A 14,321-nucleotide genomic window follows, 5' to 3' on the forward strand; every position below is an offset into this window, starting at 1 on the left:
GTGGGGCATAGGAATTCGTTCCTTTTTTTTCTTCAAAATATTGTCCGGCCCCCCACAATGTCTGAGGGACAGTGGACCGGCCGTCTCCTGAAAAAGTTTGCTGACCCCTGGTCAAACCTATTGCCCTCAGTGAGCAGATGCTGTGCTTGCTCATTTCCATGGTAGACTTTCTGCCAAGGAACAGAGAGAGGAATCCTGGTTTCTAACCACTCCTTTCTATGGATCTCCTGTAACCAAGTACAGTGGTACCTCGGGTTACATACGCTTCAGGTTACATACGCTTCAGGTTACAGACTCCGCTAACCCAGAAATATTACCTCGGGTTAAGTACTTTGCTTCAGGATGAGAACAGAAATCGTGCTCCGGTAGCGCGGCGGCAGCGGGAGGCCCCATGAGCTAAAGTGGTGCTTCAGGTTAAGAACAGTTTCAGGTTAAGTACAGACCTCCAGAACGAATTAAGTACTTAACCTGAGGTACCACTGTACTGTAAATTATAAATGCCTGTCTATATCAACCAGGGGAAGTATTAAATTAGATAAACTTTTTACTTTTTATTTCATTCGACTGAAATGTTGTTTTTCATGTGTGGTGGATACATTAGAAATCTAACCTCTTTGTTAAGAAAATCATGTGAGCTCCACTAACAGGAGGAGTGTGTTCCTAATAGGCTCATCTATTCTCATGTAAATGTCATTGTGCTTTCAACAAAGCTAAAAGAAACACAGTCATTATCCTTAGAAGAGCTATGTGATTAGAGATTGAAAGCTAGCACTCTTGTGATCTGGAACAAACTATATTCAATATAAGAGTCCCTATTGCTCAGTTATCCAGTAGGTGGTGGCAGACAACTAATTCACAATATGTTTTAGGGTGGATTTAGTCCTAGTTGTAAAGCTGGTGCGACTAGACCCCATCTAATCTAGTTTAGCAAGTGACTCCTGTGGAATAAAGACTCTCCTGAGAATCGCACTATCCTTGCAGATGACACTGCACGTGCTACATTTCCCTGACAGTAGATTCAAACCAGTAACAGCTTAGTGGCTGGCTTTTCTACCGTCACCAGGTGGCTTTGACACCACCTGTTTGTCCCATTCCTACTTTGCTCTGTTCATTGGGGAAAGAATGTAGAATTTCCTACATATTTCCATTGATGATATCCCTTCTTGTTTTCTTGTTTTCATTGGGTGCTGTTGCATAAATGTTCCCAGAGCAGTGCTGTTTTTGCTTCAGCCCTATACCACATCTACTTGGAAAGAAGCCATGCTGATTTCAGTGGGGCTTCCTTCCAAATCCAAATGAGTGTGTTTATGACTGCAGCAATCGTTTCATAAGCTGAGAGCCGGTCTTCATGTCTTCATGCCTCTTACTTTTTAAGTTGGTTCAAAATTGCAAGCATATGTCTCACATTTTCCGTTCTGGTGTTTGTGCATTTGTGCATATGTATACACAGAACTCAGGAAAGTCCTCTCTTTATCGCTCAATCAGAGTAAATGTCAACTGAGGTTTTCTGTGGGTTGCCATTTGCTCCAATTGAGTTTTAAGGAGTGGGTTTGCACTAGGAAAGGTACAAAGAAAAAGAAAAGGCTCATTTCCTGGTCCAGCAAAGAAGTACAGTGGTACCTCAGGTTAAGTACTTAATTCGTTCTGGAGGTCCATTCTTAACCTGAAACTGTTCTTAGCCTGAGGTACCACTTTAGCTAATGGGGCCTCCCGCCGCCGTGCAATTTCTGTTCTCATCCTGAAGTAAAGTTCTTAACCCGAGGTACTATTTCTGGGTTAGTGGAGTCTGTAACCTGAAGCATCTGTAACCCGAGGCACCACTGTATTCCTTAAGTTATTTTTTATTTAATTCATTACATCCAAGTTATACGCCACTTGATCGTTAAACAAAAAACCCTCAAGGCATTTTACAAAAAGATAAAACAATAAAAATCAAGAAACGCTTACAACGATAGTTTAAAACATACGAGAAGTTAAAATACCGAAATTGGTTAAAATTCACATTAACTTTCTAAGCATCTGATCAGGCTTGTCTATGAGGCATAAAACAGCAACAACAATGTGCCTAAAATGCACTGCTTTTTTGTATACATTAAATAACTTTTTAGCATATCCAAAAATAGGATTTGACCCTTCCTGTGATGACCTCATCCAACTCTGCCCCTCCAACTGCCAGAAGTAGCTTATGGTCTCTCTGAAGAACCTTTGTCTGCCTGTTACCTTACCTGTTCTCATGACCTGTTAACACTCTAATCCCCAGATACATTAAAATAGGAGACAAGGAGGTGGAGTACCACCCCAATTTCCGCCTCATTCTGCATACCAAGTACTTCAACCCCCACTACAAGCCAGAGATGCAGGCCCAGTGCACACTCATCAACTTTCTGGTCACCAGAGATGGGCTGGAGGACCAACTTTTAGCTGCTGTGGTGGCTAAGGAGAGACCTGACCTAGAGGAACTGAAGGTATTGTAATTGCTAGATGCGAGTTGTTTATCAACAACATGGCTTATTTTACAAGAATTTATGGTAGCCACACTTGGTCAGAAACTTCAGAGCAAGCCAAATGGTCTTAGAAGGTGGGTCTCTGAACCTGCCATTCAGGTTTTCATCTGCTCCAAAGTGGTGATTACTACATATTAATGTTGTGTTTTAATTGTTGTAACCCGCCTTGGGACCTTGGGGTAATAATAATAATAAAGTAAGGTTCCAAGTATATTAATAAGGGAAAGGCATTAATTTGTGCATAGCACCCAACACAATTCCAATTCCCAGGTGGTGAGGGTGGTTTTAAGTTTCTGTTCCTACTTTCCATTTACATGTCTATATATATATATATATATATATATATATATATATATATTCTCTGCACTCCCTTCCCTGCATTAGGTTTTAAATGTGAAAGGGAACCAGATCCTTGTGTAAATTAATTAAATATTTACTAGTATATTAATGAATTGCTTAGATTTAATTTACCATATTTAAATCATTTCCTCTGTTTAAATAGATATTTCAAACCAGTGAATTCATTCTGTATATTTTAGAATTTGTATGTTTAACAATGCAAACACATATCTGTTTATTTTACTATGATTTTCATTTACTATTTCTTGTTCACTTTACATTTACTGTTTAATGAAGTATATTAGGCTGTTATTTGGGTGAACCTCTTTAGGATAGAAGGACCCACTAGAGATGGTTGCCACAAGCAGAAGCCCCACCCCAGCCTTCATATTAAATGGCATTGTGCAATGGGAGGGACTATTTAGGATGGCTGTAGCCATTTCATTGCCGCGCAGGTAAGAAGCTTGGAGCTGAGCTCTTTAACACACTGGTAATGGCAACCGTGTGTCCTGCTTCACAGAAAGCAGTCCTCTTGTTTGAATGAGTCTTTTGTTTGAAGGGTTGTCTGGTCCAAATTATCTTTAAATGATAATGAACTCTGGGAAGCAGGAGCAGAGACCTTGGAAGTAGCTCATCAGTAGCCGACTGAGCAGGCATTGCTGGTCTCAGGCTTCTCCACTATAGTGATACATACTGTACTCAGAGGAAACCCAAGGCAGTTTGCTGCCTGAGGCACAGGGCAAGATCACACACACACACACACCCTTCATCCCATGTACAGAAACTGAATAGACTAGCTGTTGAATCTTGCTCCACCGCTGGGAACAGGACGGTGTCCCCCAGTGTACATGAGGGCACTGTGACACATATAGCTCTGATCTCCAAGAGGAACAAATGGCCAGGGGGCTGCCACAGCTGTTCCCCAGCTTCTGCTGCCTGAGAGCATTGCCTCCCTCTGCCTAATTGGTAGGGCTGTCCCTCATTATATTTCTAATTAAATACAGTAGTTATTTCAAGTTTGCACTTATACATGTCAATAAGTACGGTATATGCAAATTATATGCAAATCCGTATCCTTTTTGTCCTTTTCTTTGTGTGTTTGGGGGAGGGGAAGGTTGGTGCATTTTCTCTTATTGGACGTAAATGAACTTCATCTAAGAACTGGCCCTTGTGCCCTTACTTGCGTCTGCAATGCAGCTTCCGTGTCCGCCTGAGCTGTTAGTCACTGTTGCATTGTGATGACCCTTTACAAAACTCTTGTAGTCACAAAAAGACCCCTATAGGAAAAGAACAAGCTGCTTTGTGTGTTATAAGAATGGTGGTGGTCCCTCATTTGCATGACTGCCGTGAATGAGCTTAGAACGAAGAGCTTCCGTTCCATGAGCTTCTTTGCATTTTCACCTCTTGAAAAATTACATTCTCTGCGATAATTTCGAGGCTCAGATCAGCTGGTGAGTCCATAGGGCTCCCATTTCATCCAACTCTGCTATCTGTTGAATTGCAGCCTGTCTGTGAAGGCTGTCCACCTTCAAAGGAAGTCAGTCTCTCTCTCTCTCTCTCTCTCTCTCTCTCTCTCTCTCTCACACACACACACACACACACACCCCTGCCAAATTCTAACATATATATATTTTTTTCCTCATTGCTGGTATAGGCTACTCTCACAAAACAACAGAATGAGTTTAAGATCATCCTGAAGGAGCTGGAGGATTCCTTACTGGCTCGACTTTCTGCTGCATCAGGAAACTTCCTTGGCGACACAGCCTTGGTGGAAAATCTGGAGACCACCAAGCGCACAGCAAATGAGATAGAGGAAAAGGTGAGTCACAGGGCCATGGCTAGGGCTCTTCCAGGACAAAGAACACAAATTTTCATCAATGTGTAGAGTGCTTCTGGGCCCATTAAGTTGGCAGGTAGTCAAAATCTCACTGGCACTGCAATTTGCAGTGTACTCAGCTGTCCTATAAGTAAAGTAGGAAAAGAAAAGAAAAAGAGGAGGGAGAAGGGGCCGGTTCAGCATTAAAAACCCTGGGGCTCACTCATTGATAAAACCCCTGGAAAGTGGGCTGCTCTGCACAATCACTGCGCTATTGGGGGGGCATCTCCCATAACATTTGTGATCTATCAACCCAGCAGCAAGAGTAAGGGGCTATGGAGCTACACTGTGGTTTTCTAGAGAACTGATAGCTGCTGTATTGAAGATTGCTTGGTGTGTTTTTTAGGTGAAAGAGGCTAAAATTACTGAGCTGCAAATAAATGAAGCTAGAGAGAACTACAGACCAGCTGCAGAAAGGGCTTCCTTGTTGTACTTTATACTGAATGACCTCAACAAAATCAACCCCATCTATCAGTTCTCGTTAAAGGTAATTAACTAAGGAAGGAGACTAGTTGGACAGGCCACTAATTACATTGTGGAGAATAGCCTCTTCCCTCCTATCACTGACACCAAGTTATTCACATCCTTTTGTGCAGTTAATCTTACAGTCTATCTCTATTGCAGGGGTGGCTGTCTGTTCGTTATAACTTAGGGTCGGGCATAAATGCCTCGCCCTGAGGTCATATTAGAGGATCTTGCCAAAGGGACTTGAACCATAGAGTTTATGCGAGGCTGCAGCCCAGACACTGTACGTTCTTGTGTTTTGGATGAAGGCACCTTCCCCATGTCTGCCTTTTAATAAAAGGCCACGAAGTCCAACCACGTTAAACGGTTTTCATCTGCGCTTTGACTTCTTTTCTGACCAGGCATTCAATGTGGTCTTTGAGAAAGCCATTCAACGGACTCCTCCAGCAGAAGATGTGAAACACAGAGTGATCAACCTAACTGACGAGATTACCTACTCCGTCTACATGTACACTGCTCGGGGACTTTTTGAGAGAGACAAGCTTATTTTTCTAGCCCAAGTTGCCTTTCAGGTAAGGTGATTTCCTGCTGGCACTGACAAAAGAAGTAACTGGGGTTTTTTTTGCTTCCATGGAGTCAGTCAACATTTCCCTCTTGCCTGGTAATCAGGGTGTAGCTGTGTGGACAGTGGATTATTAGACCCAAAGAGAGATGGATCAGAAAGGGATGTTGTAATGCAAGTTGTGGAGAAACTTCTAAGAAGGAGGTAGCTCTTTAGAAAATGAAGAAGAGGAGTTCCAGAGTAGGTCAAACTTGGTTGTTGGCATCCATCTGTCTCGAGAGACAATGGAGTGCTTCTCTGGGGGTGAAGTCATACCACTGCATTAGCAGCACCTCCTCAGGTCACAACCCTGGACTGTGTGAATGGAGCTCCTGTGCTGCCCCCCAAAAATCCCCACCCATCTCATCCTCACTATTGTGGTCCAAAGGAAAGCAGAGCAATGCGCTTGGCACCAGCTTGGCTGCAGGAGTTGCTAGAAGGAGGCGATACAAGCCACCTTCCAATTGTCTTAGGGACTCCACTCCAGATTTGTTTACGGTTTACTCTTTAGCCACCTTCTTCTGTAAATATCCTGCAAGGCAGTGGAGGTCTAGGATCAGAGATTCCCTTCTCCTAGACGAGCTACCTTCCCAGGTTGATGAGCCCCATCTGCCCCTCACTTCCCTCTACGGTATGTGCAGAAACCACCTTCTTGGCTGTTGGGCTTCTCCATACAATTCACCAGAGACCAGCTTCACATGAAAGGAAGTCCCTAACTCACCAAGGGTTTGAGACCCATCGGCTCCCCTCACCTGGTTTAGCCAGCCAGTCAAAGCCGTTCCCAGGTTTGGCCACTGTCACAGGTTGACAGCTTTTAGGTGAGAGTTGAGTGCAGTGAGAACCACAAGTGGACAAATTACCCCAGAAGGAACACGGCGTGTCCCCCACCAGAGGTACTGCTGTTCCCCTAACACCCCATACTCCCCCATGCAAACTACAGTGGAAGTAACAGCAGCAGCAGTCAAGGAGAAAGATTCGGCTGCAGAATCCTATCAGGTAAGTTTAAAAATAGGGATGGTTAGCATCAGGAGGGTCCCCTCCCACACTGAAGGCTGAAGTGATGCTGCTGTCTTGTTTAGGCTTGCAGCTGCTGCTGCTTAGCATGCAATAGTCATCAGGCTGGGTTGTCCCTAACCAGAGTGTTCATCTGACCTCACAACACTCCAAAGCCAGATTCCGTGTGGTCTCTTCTATCCTTGTCTTTGGGTTCTGCTCCTGCTGTCAGTAAACTCAGAAGGATAAACAAGACCAACAGCTGTTCCAGCAATTGTTTCTGGAGTAAATAGTCCTCATGCTTCTAATTCCATGCTTTCTCTAGGTCTTGTTGGTGAAGAAAGAAGTGAATCCGGTGGAACTAGACTTCCTTCTGCGCTTCCCCTTTAAAGCTGGGCTGGCATCTCCAGTAGATTTCCTGTTAGGCCAAGGATGGGGTGGAATTAAGGTTTGTTTGAAAATACTGTTTCTAGAGTGAAGTCCTTTTTTAGGAGCTGAGGGAGACCCATTAGAAAATGCTGGTATCCAGTGGCATGGTCCATGATTGATGGGGACTGAGTCGTAGAAGTTTAGCTACCTTCAAACCTTTTCGTGTGAGCCATCTAAAGAACTGTGCTAGCAGTTTGAAACTTCTGCTCAGCAGTGAACGCCAATAGCTCAGCAGTGAACGCCAAAAAAAAAAAAAAAAAAGCTTGGGAGAGCCTGGCTGTGGAGTGGGGCCTTTTTCCTTCCCTCAGCCTGCTTGTAGCCACAGCCTCTTGTTGCGTGTACATGAAAAGAGCAATCACGCTCTACAGGCAAGTTGCGCTTCATTTCCTGCAGGAAAGCAAGATGAGAAATTAAATGAAGCCACCTTTTCATCCAGGTCTGGGATGACCTGGAAGCGGCTGTTGAGACCTTCCTGCAGTTGCTTGGCATCCAGAAAACTGTTCCTTTGGAATTACCAACAGTGGCTGTGCTATTGGAGGGATTAAAACATGGACTGTGAAGCAGTACTCTTTAGAGCCTGTTGTGGCTTGTGACATTTTAGCTAAAGTCAAGTTAGGATACCTGGACCTTTTTCTCCTCGTTTCTCTACTGTGGGGAACCTGAGGCCCTCTGAATGTTCTTGGACTGCAGCTTCCATTGGCCATGCTGGCTGGGGTGGGAGCCCAACTACCGGAGGGCCTCTGGTTCTCCATCTCTGCTCTGCTGCAGGCATGACAGCCTGGTGCCTTGGGCACTATATCTGTAGTATCCAATGTGACCCTCCTCTTGCCATAGGCCTCCTGTTTTCACTTGAACTGGCAGAAGAAGGAAATCTGTTAACAGTTCAGGCGGTTGCAAGCAGAGTACAGTGGTACCTTGGTTCTCAAACTTAATCCGTTCCGGAAGTCCATTTAACTCCCGAAACCGTTTGAAAACCAAGACGCAGCTTCCGATTGGCTGCAGGAGCTTCTTGCACTCAAGCAGAAGCCGCACCGGATGTTCGGCTTCCAAAAAACGTTTACAAACCGGAGCACTTCTGAGTTTTCGGCATTTGGGAGCTGAATTGTTTGACAGCTAAGCCATTCAATAACCAAGGTACTACTGTTTGACATGTGTGGTGTCAGAAAGGGATTGTGCTACTTAACATGAGTTATTGCTCTCAGGTGCATTTATTAAAGCCACTGGTGTAACTAGGAGGAAAGAAAGCAAGGGCTTGTCAGCCCCATGTTCTCTGTTAACTGTGCTCTCAGGTGCTGTCTGATATGGACGAGTTCAAAAACTTGGACAGTGACATTGAAGGTTCTGCTAAGCGGTGGAAAAAGTTTGTGGAATCTGAGACCCCTGAGAAGGAAGTATTTCCAAAGGAGTGGAAGAACAAGACAGCCCTGCAAAAGCTGTGCATGATGCGATGTATGAGGCCAGACCGCATGACCTACGCAGTCAAGTATGTGCTGCACTCTTCCTACAGCTTGGGACTGCTGTACAGGGAACGGCCATTTGGGACATAGCGCTTTCTGAAAAACTCACACAAAAACTTTGTATGGCTAGAGGGCAAAAAAAACGCTTTTGCGGCATGGGTGTTCAGCACATGGACAAAGCCGACAGGAGAAGCTGTGCCACATTTCATGATACACGGTTCTAGTAACATTTCCCTTCATATTGTTATTCGCACCTTTCATTTTCTTGCTCCACTTCAGTCCTTGTACAAACTTCATTCTTGTTCTTTACATGTGAACTATGCTGCAGGGTTGGGAATGGGGAATGTTCAGTTTGTATCTCCCCCCCCCCCCAATAATTTTTTAAAAAGAAACTAATCACACAACCCATAGGTTTAAGGGCCAAAATGTTCACCAGAGCCAATTCAATCCCCTGTATGTTTTTTTATTTCCCTCAGGAACTTCGTGGAGGAGAAAATGGGGAGTAAATTTGTTGAAGGCCGAAGTGTTGAATTTTCCAAATCCTATGAAGAGAGCAGCCAGTCAACACCCATATTCTTCATTCTCTCTCCTGGAGTTGATCCCCTGAAGGATGTTGAAGCCTTAGGTGAGTTGGGAGAGCCTTTCCAGTAAGTGTGCCCTATAACAGCAAAAGCTTTAAAAGAACAACAGACATTTTAAAAATTCCACTCAATTTTAATAACTCTCTTAGGTCAAAAGCTTGGCTTCACCATAGACAATGGGAAAATCCACAATGTGTCTCTAGGACAAGGACAGGAAGTTGTGGCAGAACATGCTCTGGATGTGGCTGCGGTAGAAGGACACTGGGTCATTCTTCAGGTATTTCAATTCCAACGTTTCCTGCCGATTACTTCTTACACTGTACTTCTAGTGTACTTCTTACACTAGACAGCTTTGTCTAGTGTACTTCACTTCTTCCATGCCTCCCTAGCACTCATGATTTAAGTAAATTATCTGACAGCAAATGAAAACAGCTTTTAATAATCATTTCTGGAACTGCAAACTCTCTGTAATCCAGTCCATAAATAATCCAGTGTAAAAAAAAAATTCCCTGGCATATGCCGGATGTCCATTGATAGGATTAGACATATACTGGGCTGTTGGAACAATGCTGGCACTGCCCAAAGGTATCTAGGTGCCGGCATGAAGAAATTGCAAGCAGCTGTGGGCAGATGATCCTGTTGCAGCCTTTATGTGGAAACACAGCTTCAGAGAAGTCTGTACCTTGCAAGCAGACCCTTTCTTTCCTCCGCTGAAGTATTTGAGAAGGTAGGGGCATTCTCAGTGTGAAGGCTGCAGTGGAGCCTCCCTCTCCCATTCCATTCCACCCCCAAACTGGTGCCCAGTTGATATTATTGCCTTAGATGCTAAGGACCATATGTCTATTGCTTATGCTAAAAAAGATCCAGGCCTTGAGGGGAAATTGAGTAGAGTGAGGTCAAGAATTTTGCTGATGCCCAGACAATTTGTCACTCTTCCAGGTCCCTCCAACTTGAGACTGGTGTTGCATGTGTAAGGAAGGAGTACTCATACTAGGGGACATGTACATGGCACAGACTCCCTCAGGAGGCCATGGACTCGCCTTCCTTGGAGGTTTTTAAGCAGAGGTTGGATGGCCATCTATCATGGATGCTTTAATTGAGATTCCCGATTCCAACTCTGCAATTCTGTGATTCTATAAAATGAGTGCAGGCGTCTTTATGCCTAAAAAGTCGATGAAACAGCAGAGAATGTATATCCATTCTAGAACATGACATGAATGAGGGCAGGGTGCTGAGCATTTTGTCTTCCTGAAGTTCTAGGATGGAACCATTTATATTAATGTACTATGGCTAGGTGATGTCAGTTCCTTGGGATGGGGAGGGTGGAGACAGTTTAGAATAGCATTCCATTCACATTACAGGACTTCTGGTTGCCACTAAAGGTGGCCCTGGAGGGAGAATGCAGTCCATCCTCATTGGCAGCAACTAACATGTCCCTTATATACCCTACAGAACATCCATCTGGTAGCCAAGTGGCTGGGAACACTGGATAAAAAGGTTGAACGATATAGCATAGGGAGCCATGACGATTACAGAGTATACATGAGCGCTGAGCCTGCTCCCTCTCCAGATTCCCATATTATCCCTCAGGGACTCCTGGAAAATGCCATTAAAATCACCAATGAGCCTCCAACAGGCATGCATGCCAACTTACACAAAGCCCTGGATCTTTTTACTCAGGTAAGCAGGACCTGCTGTTCCATTTGTTTGGACTCTGTATTCAGCCACAATCCAAGATTAGCACTGAAGTTGGTTTTTCCTGTCTTTCGGGCAATGCAAACAGTGCTTTCGATAAGAAAAGGACCTCTTCCTCCCACTTTGGGATGGCTTCTCATTTCTGTTGTTTGACTTCCAACAGCCGGAGATACTTTGTGCAAAAGTACAGCCCTTTTTTTTTTTTCCTCCTTTAGGATACCCTAGAAATGTGCACCAAAGAAATTGAATTCAAGTGCATTCTTTTTGCCCTCTGCTATTTCCATGCAGTGGTGGCAGAACGGCGGAAATTTGGAGCTCAAGGATGGAATAGGTCTTACCCATTTAACAATGGAGATCTCACTATTTCCATCAATGTACTGTATAACTATCTGGAAGCCAATGTGAAGGTAAAGATTTGGTAACTTGTGAGTTGCATAGAAGAGAAACTGTGTAAGTAGTAGTCAGTGGTCCCTTGTTTTCCAAGGGTCTGATCAAAGCACTGCCTGCTTTGGGAAATGGAGAATTGCTATTTGAATTTACTATTATTTAATTAGGAAAAAGGTGTACTGCAGGATCTTGGTGCAGAGAAGCACTGAACCGAAAAGCTTGTGTTTTGTGGGCAGGGTATTCTCATTTTTTGGCATCTGTGCACCTGGAGACTTTGTCACTGTGAGTTCTGCTTCCAGGGCAGAATGCACTTTTCAACTTGGGACAGCAATAATTTGAGGAGCTACAGACTGTTCTGAATGGAGCTCCTACATCTGGAAACTCACAAACTCTACCTGTTACAATAACACCTAGCATGTAACACATGCTACATGAATAGAATGAAGACCATTTTATTAGCCCACTCTAACTCTATTGCAGAATGCGAAGATCAAATAGGACCTCCTCAGTTCCAAAGTATTCTTCTGCCTTCACAGGCCATGATGGGAAAAGCAATTTAGCATTCCCCCAGGATTGTCCCCTGCTGGCTAACCAGCACTTGTCTGTGCTTTAAATCATTTTGTCTCATTTCCCAAGATTTTTCACTGTACTTATGGGACCAAATGTGCCCCTTAATAGACTAGTGATGAAAGCATGTTTTCTGAAAAGAACTTTGGTTGCGGCAAAAAGCCCAAATACCTTTATATACGTGAGTAGAATGTTGGTGGTGTTCCCCCAAATTTTGCTTTTTCCCCCTCCGTGGGATCTTTTCCTAGGTTCCCTGGGACGACCTGCGGTATCTCTTTGGGGAGATCATGTATGGGGGACACATCACCGATGACTGGGACCGCAGATTATGCCGGACTTACCTGGGTGAATACATCCGTATGGAGATGCTGGAGGGAGAAATGCTGCTAGCACCAGGTTTCCTTATACCACCTAACTCCGATTATAAGGTGAGAGAGGGAGGGGTGGGGAGTTGCTCCAACAACACACTATTCTGACAATCCTTCATCTGGGGAAGTAAATGGTAGCCATAGGTGCAAATGCTATTTGCCACAAAAGAAACAATAGCAAGGTCTAGAGAGAAAGGACAGCAACTACAGAAATAGTTTTACACCTCAGCACAGGGAACTTGGCAAAATATTTCAGAGGACCACGAGAAACAGCATTATACTTGTGGACAAGTTGGATAAAAGTCCCAGGGGAAACAGCCAGATCAACCGGCAAGACAGTGCTTGTTATGAGCATATAGTTTACTGGAAGCTTAATTTGAACATAAGGCTGGCGTAGGCGTTAAGCAGTCACTAACATCTTATAGCATCCAAGTTTCTGCATATTACATTTTGTAGGGATATCATGAATATATTGATGAAAATCTTCCACCCGAGAGCCCTTATCTGTACGGGCTTCATCCTAATGCAGAGATTGGGTTCCTCACTGTCACCTCTGAGAAACTTTTCCGCACCGTGCTGGAAATGCAACCCAAAGAGTCAGATGCCGGAGGCGGAACTGGTGTGTCCCGAGAGGAAAAGGTAGGAAAACCTTCCAGTTTGCTTTGACCATGGCTCTCAGGGTCCTGATAATGGTTTGGGGTTCCTATTTGAATGTTTCTAATAGGTTTGGGCGATTCATTGAGGGGCAGACAGTTATGGCGCTTTCACTCGGCGGTTTATTGCTAGTGAAACTGCTGCCTCTCATGAGTCCCTCTGCTACCAGTGCAGCGAGGGAGAAACAAGCTGCAGCTGGAGGCAGAGGGACTCAGAGCCGTGGCAGTTTCAGCAACCGCCATCACAGTCTACCCCTCATGCCAGCGCAGAGAGAGAATCAAGCTGCATTGGCCAGCCACCTATACAGCTTGTTCCTCCCTCCTTTAAGCTGCTTGGCTGAGGAGCGCGCAGCTGCCCTCGCCTCAGCCAAGCAGTTTTACAGAGCCCCAAACCCACCACCAGTTGGTACGAGCCAGCGGCGGGGTGGGGGCTCCATTGAACTGCTCCCGCTCTCCAGCTGAGGAAGCCCTGATCCTTCTCCTGCTTGCACATGAGCAGGAGCAATCAGGCTCCTTCAGCTGGGGGGGGGGCTTTGTGTTCCCCAGCTGAGCAGCCCTGATCCTTCTCCTGCTAGCATGCAAGCCAGAGGAGGATTTGAGCTGCCTCCACTGGGGAGTGGGAGGCTTTGCACTCCCTGGCTGGGGTGTGCAAATAAGATCCTGTCCCTCTGGCATGTGCATGTGCCGGATGGACGGGGGTCCTGCTCAGCCGGGGGGGGGGGCAGAGCCTTGGCGCTCCTTGGCTGAAAGGGCCATGCCAGCAAAGGCGAAGGGAGCCCTGACAATGGAGCCTGTCAGGTTCCATTGAAGCCCTTCTGTCTTTGAGCAAGCGGTCTCTTTCTCCTAGGAAAAGGAAGCTGTTTGCGCGCACGCCCCAACCCTTGCCTGCAAAGATGAAGGAGCCTGGCAGGCTCCATTGCAGGGCTCCCTCCATCTTTGCCAGCAAGGGTGGGGTGGGGTGGGGTGGAGAGCAAGCAGCCTCTTTCTCCTAGGCTGCTTGCATGCCCCCCACCCCTTGCTGGCGAAGGGAACCTTACAAACCGAGCCTGTTGGGCTTCATTGCAAGGCTCCCTCTGTCTTGGGGAGTGGAGGGCGGAAGCCTTTGCGCGCCCCAGCCAAGCAGTGGACTGGGGCCAGCTGCATTGGCCCCGACCTGCAAGGTGCTGGGGTGAAAGCACCTCAGCTCCCAAGTTGTAAGAGCTGAGTTTCACCTGGGACCTTGCAGGCTGGGGCCAATGCAGCTCCTTTCAGCATCATGGTATATCGCCAAACCGTGATGTTTGGCTGGTGATATATCGCAATGTTGAAAACCTAATTATCGCCCAACCCTAGTTTCTAATCAGCAACAGGTTTTAGGGTTGCTGCTACCTGTTCTGCCCCTTCTACTGTCAGTCCTTTTTCAGTTG

The 14,321-nt window shown here is 45.5% G+C and overlaps 1 protein-coding gene across 2 annotated transcripts in view; it reads left to right on the plus strand.

Moving 5' to 3' along the window:
- The window catches only part of DNAH17 (dynein axonemal heavy chain 17), a 95,756-nt gene that overhangs the window by 77,655 nt on the left and 3,780 nt on the right, over nucleotides 1-14,321 (plus strand). For both annotated transcript variants that reach the window (XM_080993519.1, XM_080993520.1), the window contains 12 exons: nucleotides 2,261-2,465; nucleotides 4,498-4,662; nucleotides 5,066-5,206; nucleotides 5,586-5,756; nucleotides 7,104-7,226; nucleotides 8,497-8,690; nucleotides 9,141-9,289; nucleotides 9,395-9,522; nucleotides 10,698-10,925; nucleotides 11,156-11,347; nucleotides 12,143-12,322; nucleotides 12,719-12,901. In XM_080993519.1, the coding sequence (XP_080849645.1) occupies nucleotides 2,261-2,465; nucleotides 4,498-4,662; nucleotides 5,066-5,206; nucleotides 5,586-5,756; nucleotides 7,104-7,226; nucleotides 8,497-8,690; nucleotides 9,141-9,289; nucleotides 9,395-9,522; nucleotides 10,698-10,925; nucleotides 11,156-11,347; nucleotides 12,143-12,322; nucleotides 12,719-12,901 (2,059 nt within the window). The remainder of the gene's footprint in view (nucleotides 1-2,260; nucleotides 2,466-4,497; nucleotides 4,663-5,065; nucleotides 5,207-5,585; nucleotides 5,757-7,103; nucleotides 7,227-8,496; nucleotides 8,691-9,140; nucleotides 9,290-9,394; nucleotides 9,523-10,697; nucleotides 10,926-11,155; nucleotides 11,348-12,142; nucleotides 12,323-12,718; nucleotides 12,902-14,321) is intronic.

Source organism: Podarcis pityusensis, assembly GCF_964106645.2.
Source record: "Podarcis pityusensis genome assembly, chromosome: 2".
Taxonomy (NCBI): Eukaryota; Metazoa; Chordata; class Lepidosauria; order Squamata; family Lacertidae; genus Podarcis; species Podarcis pityusensis.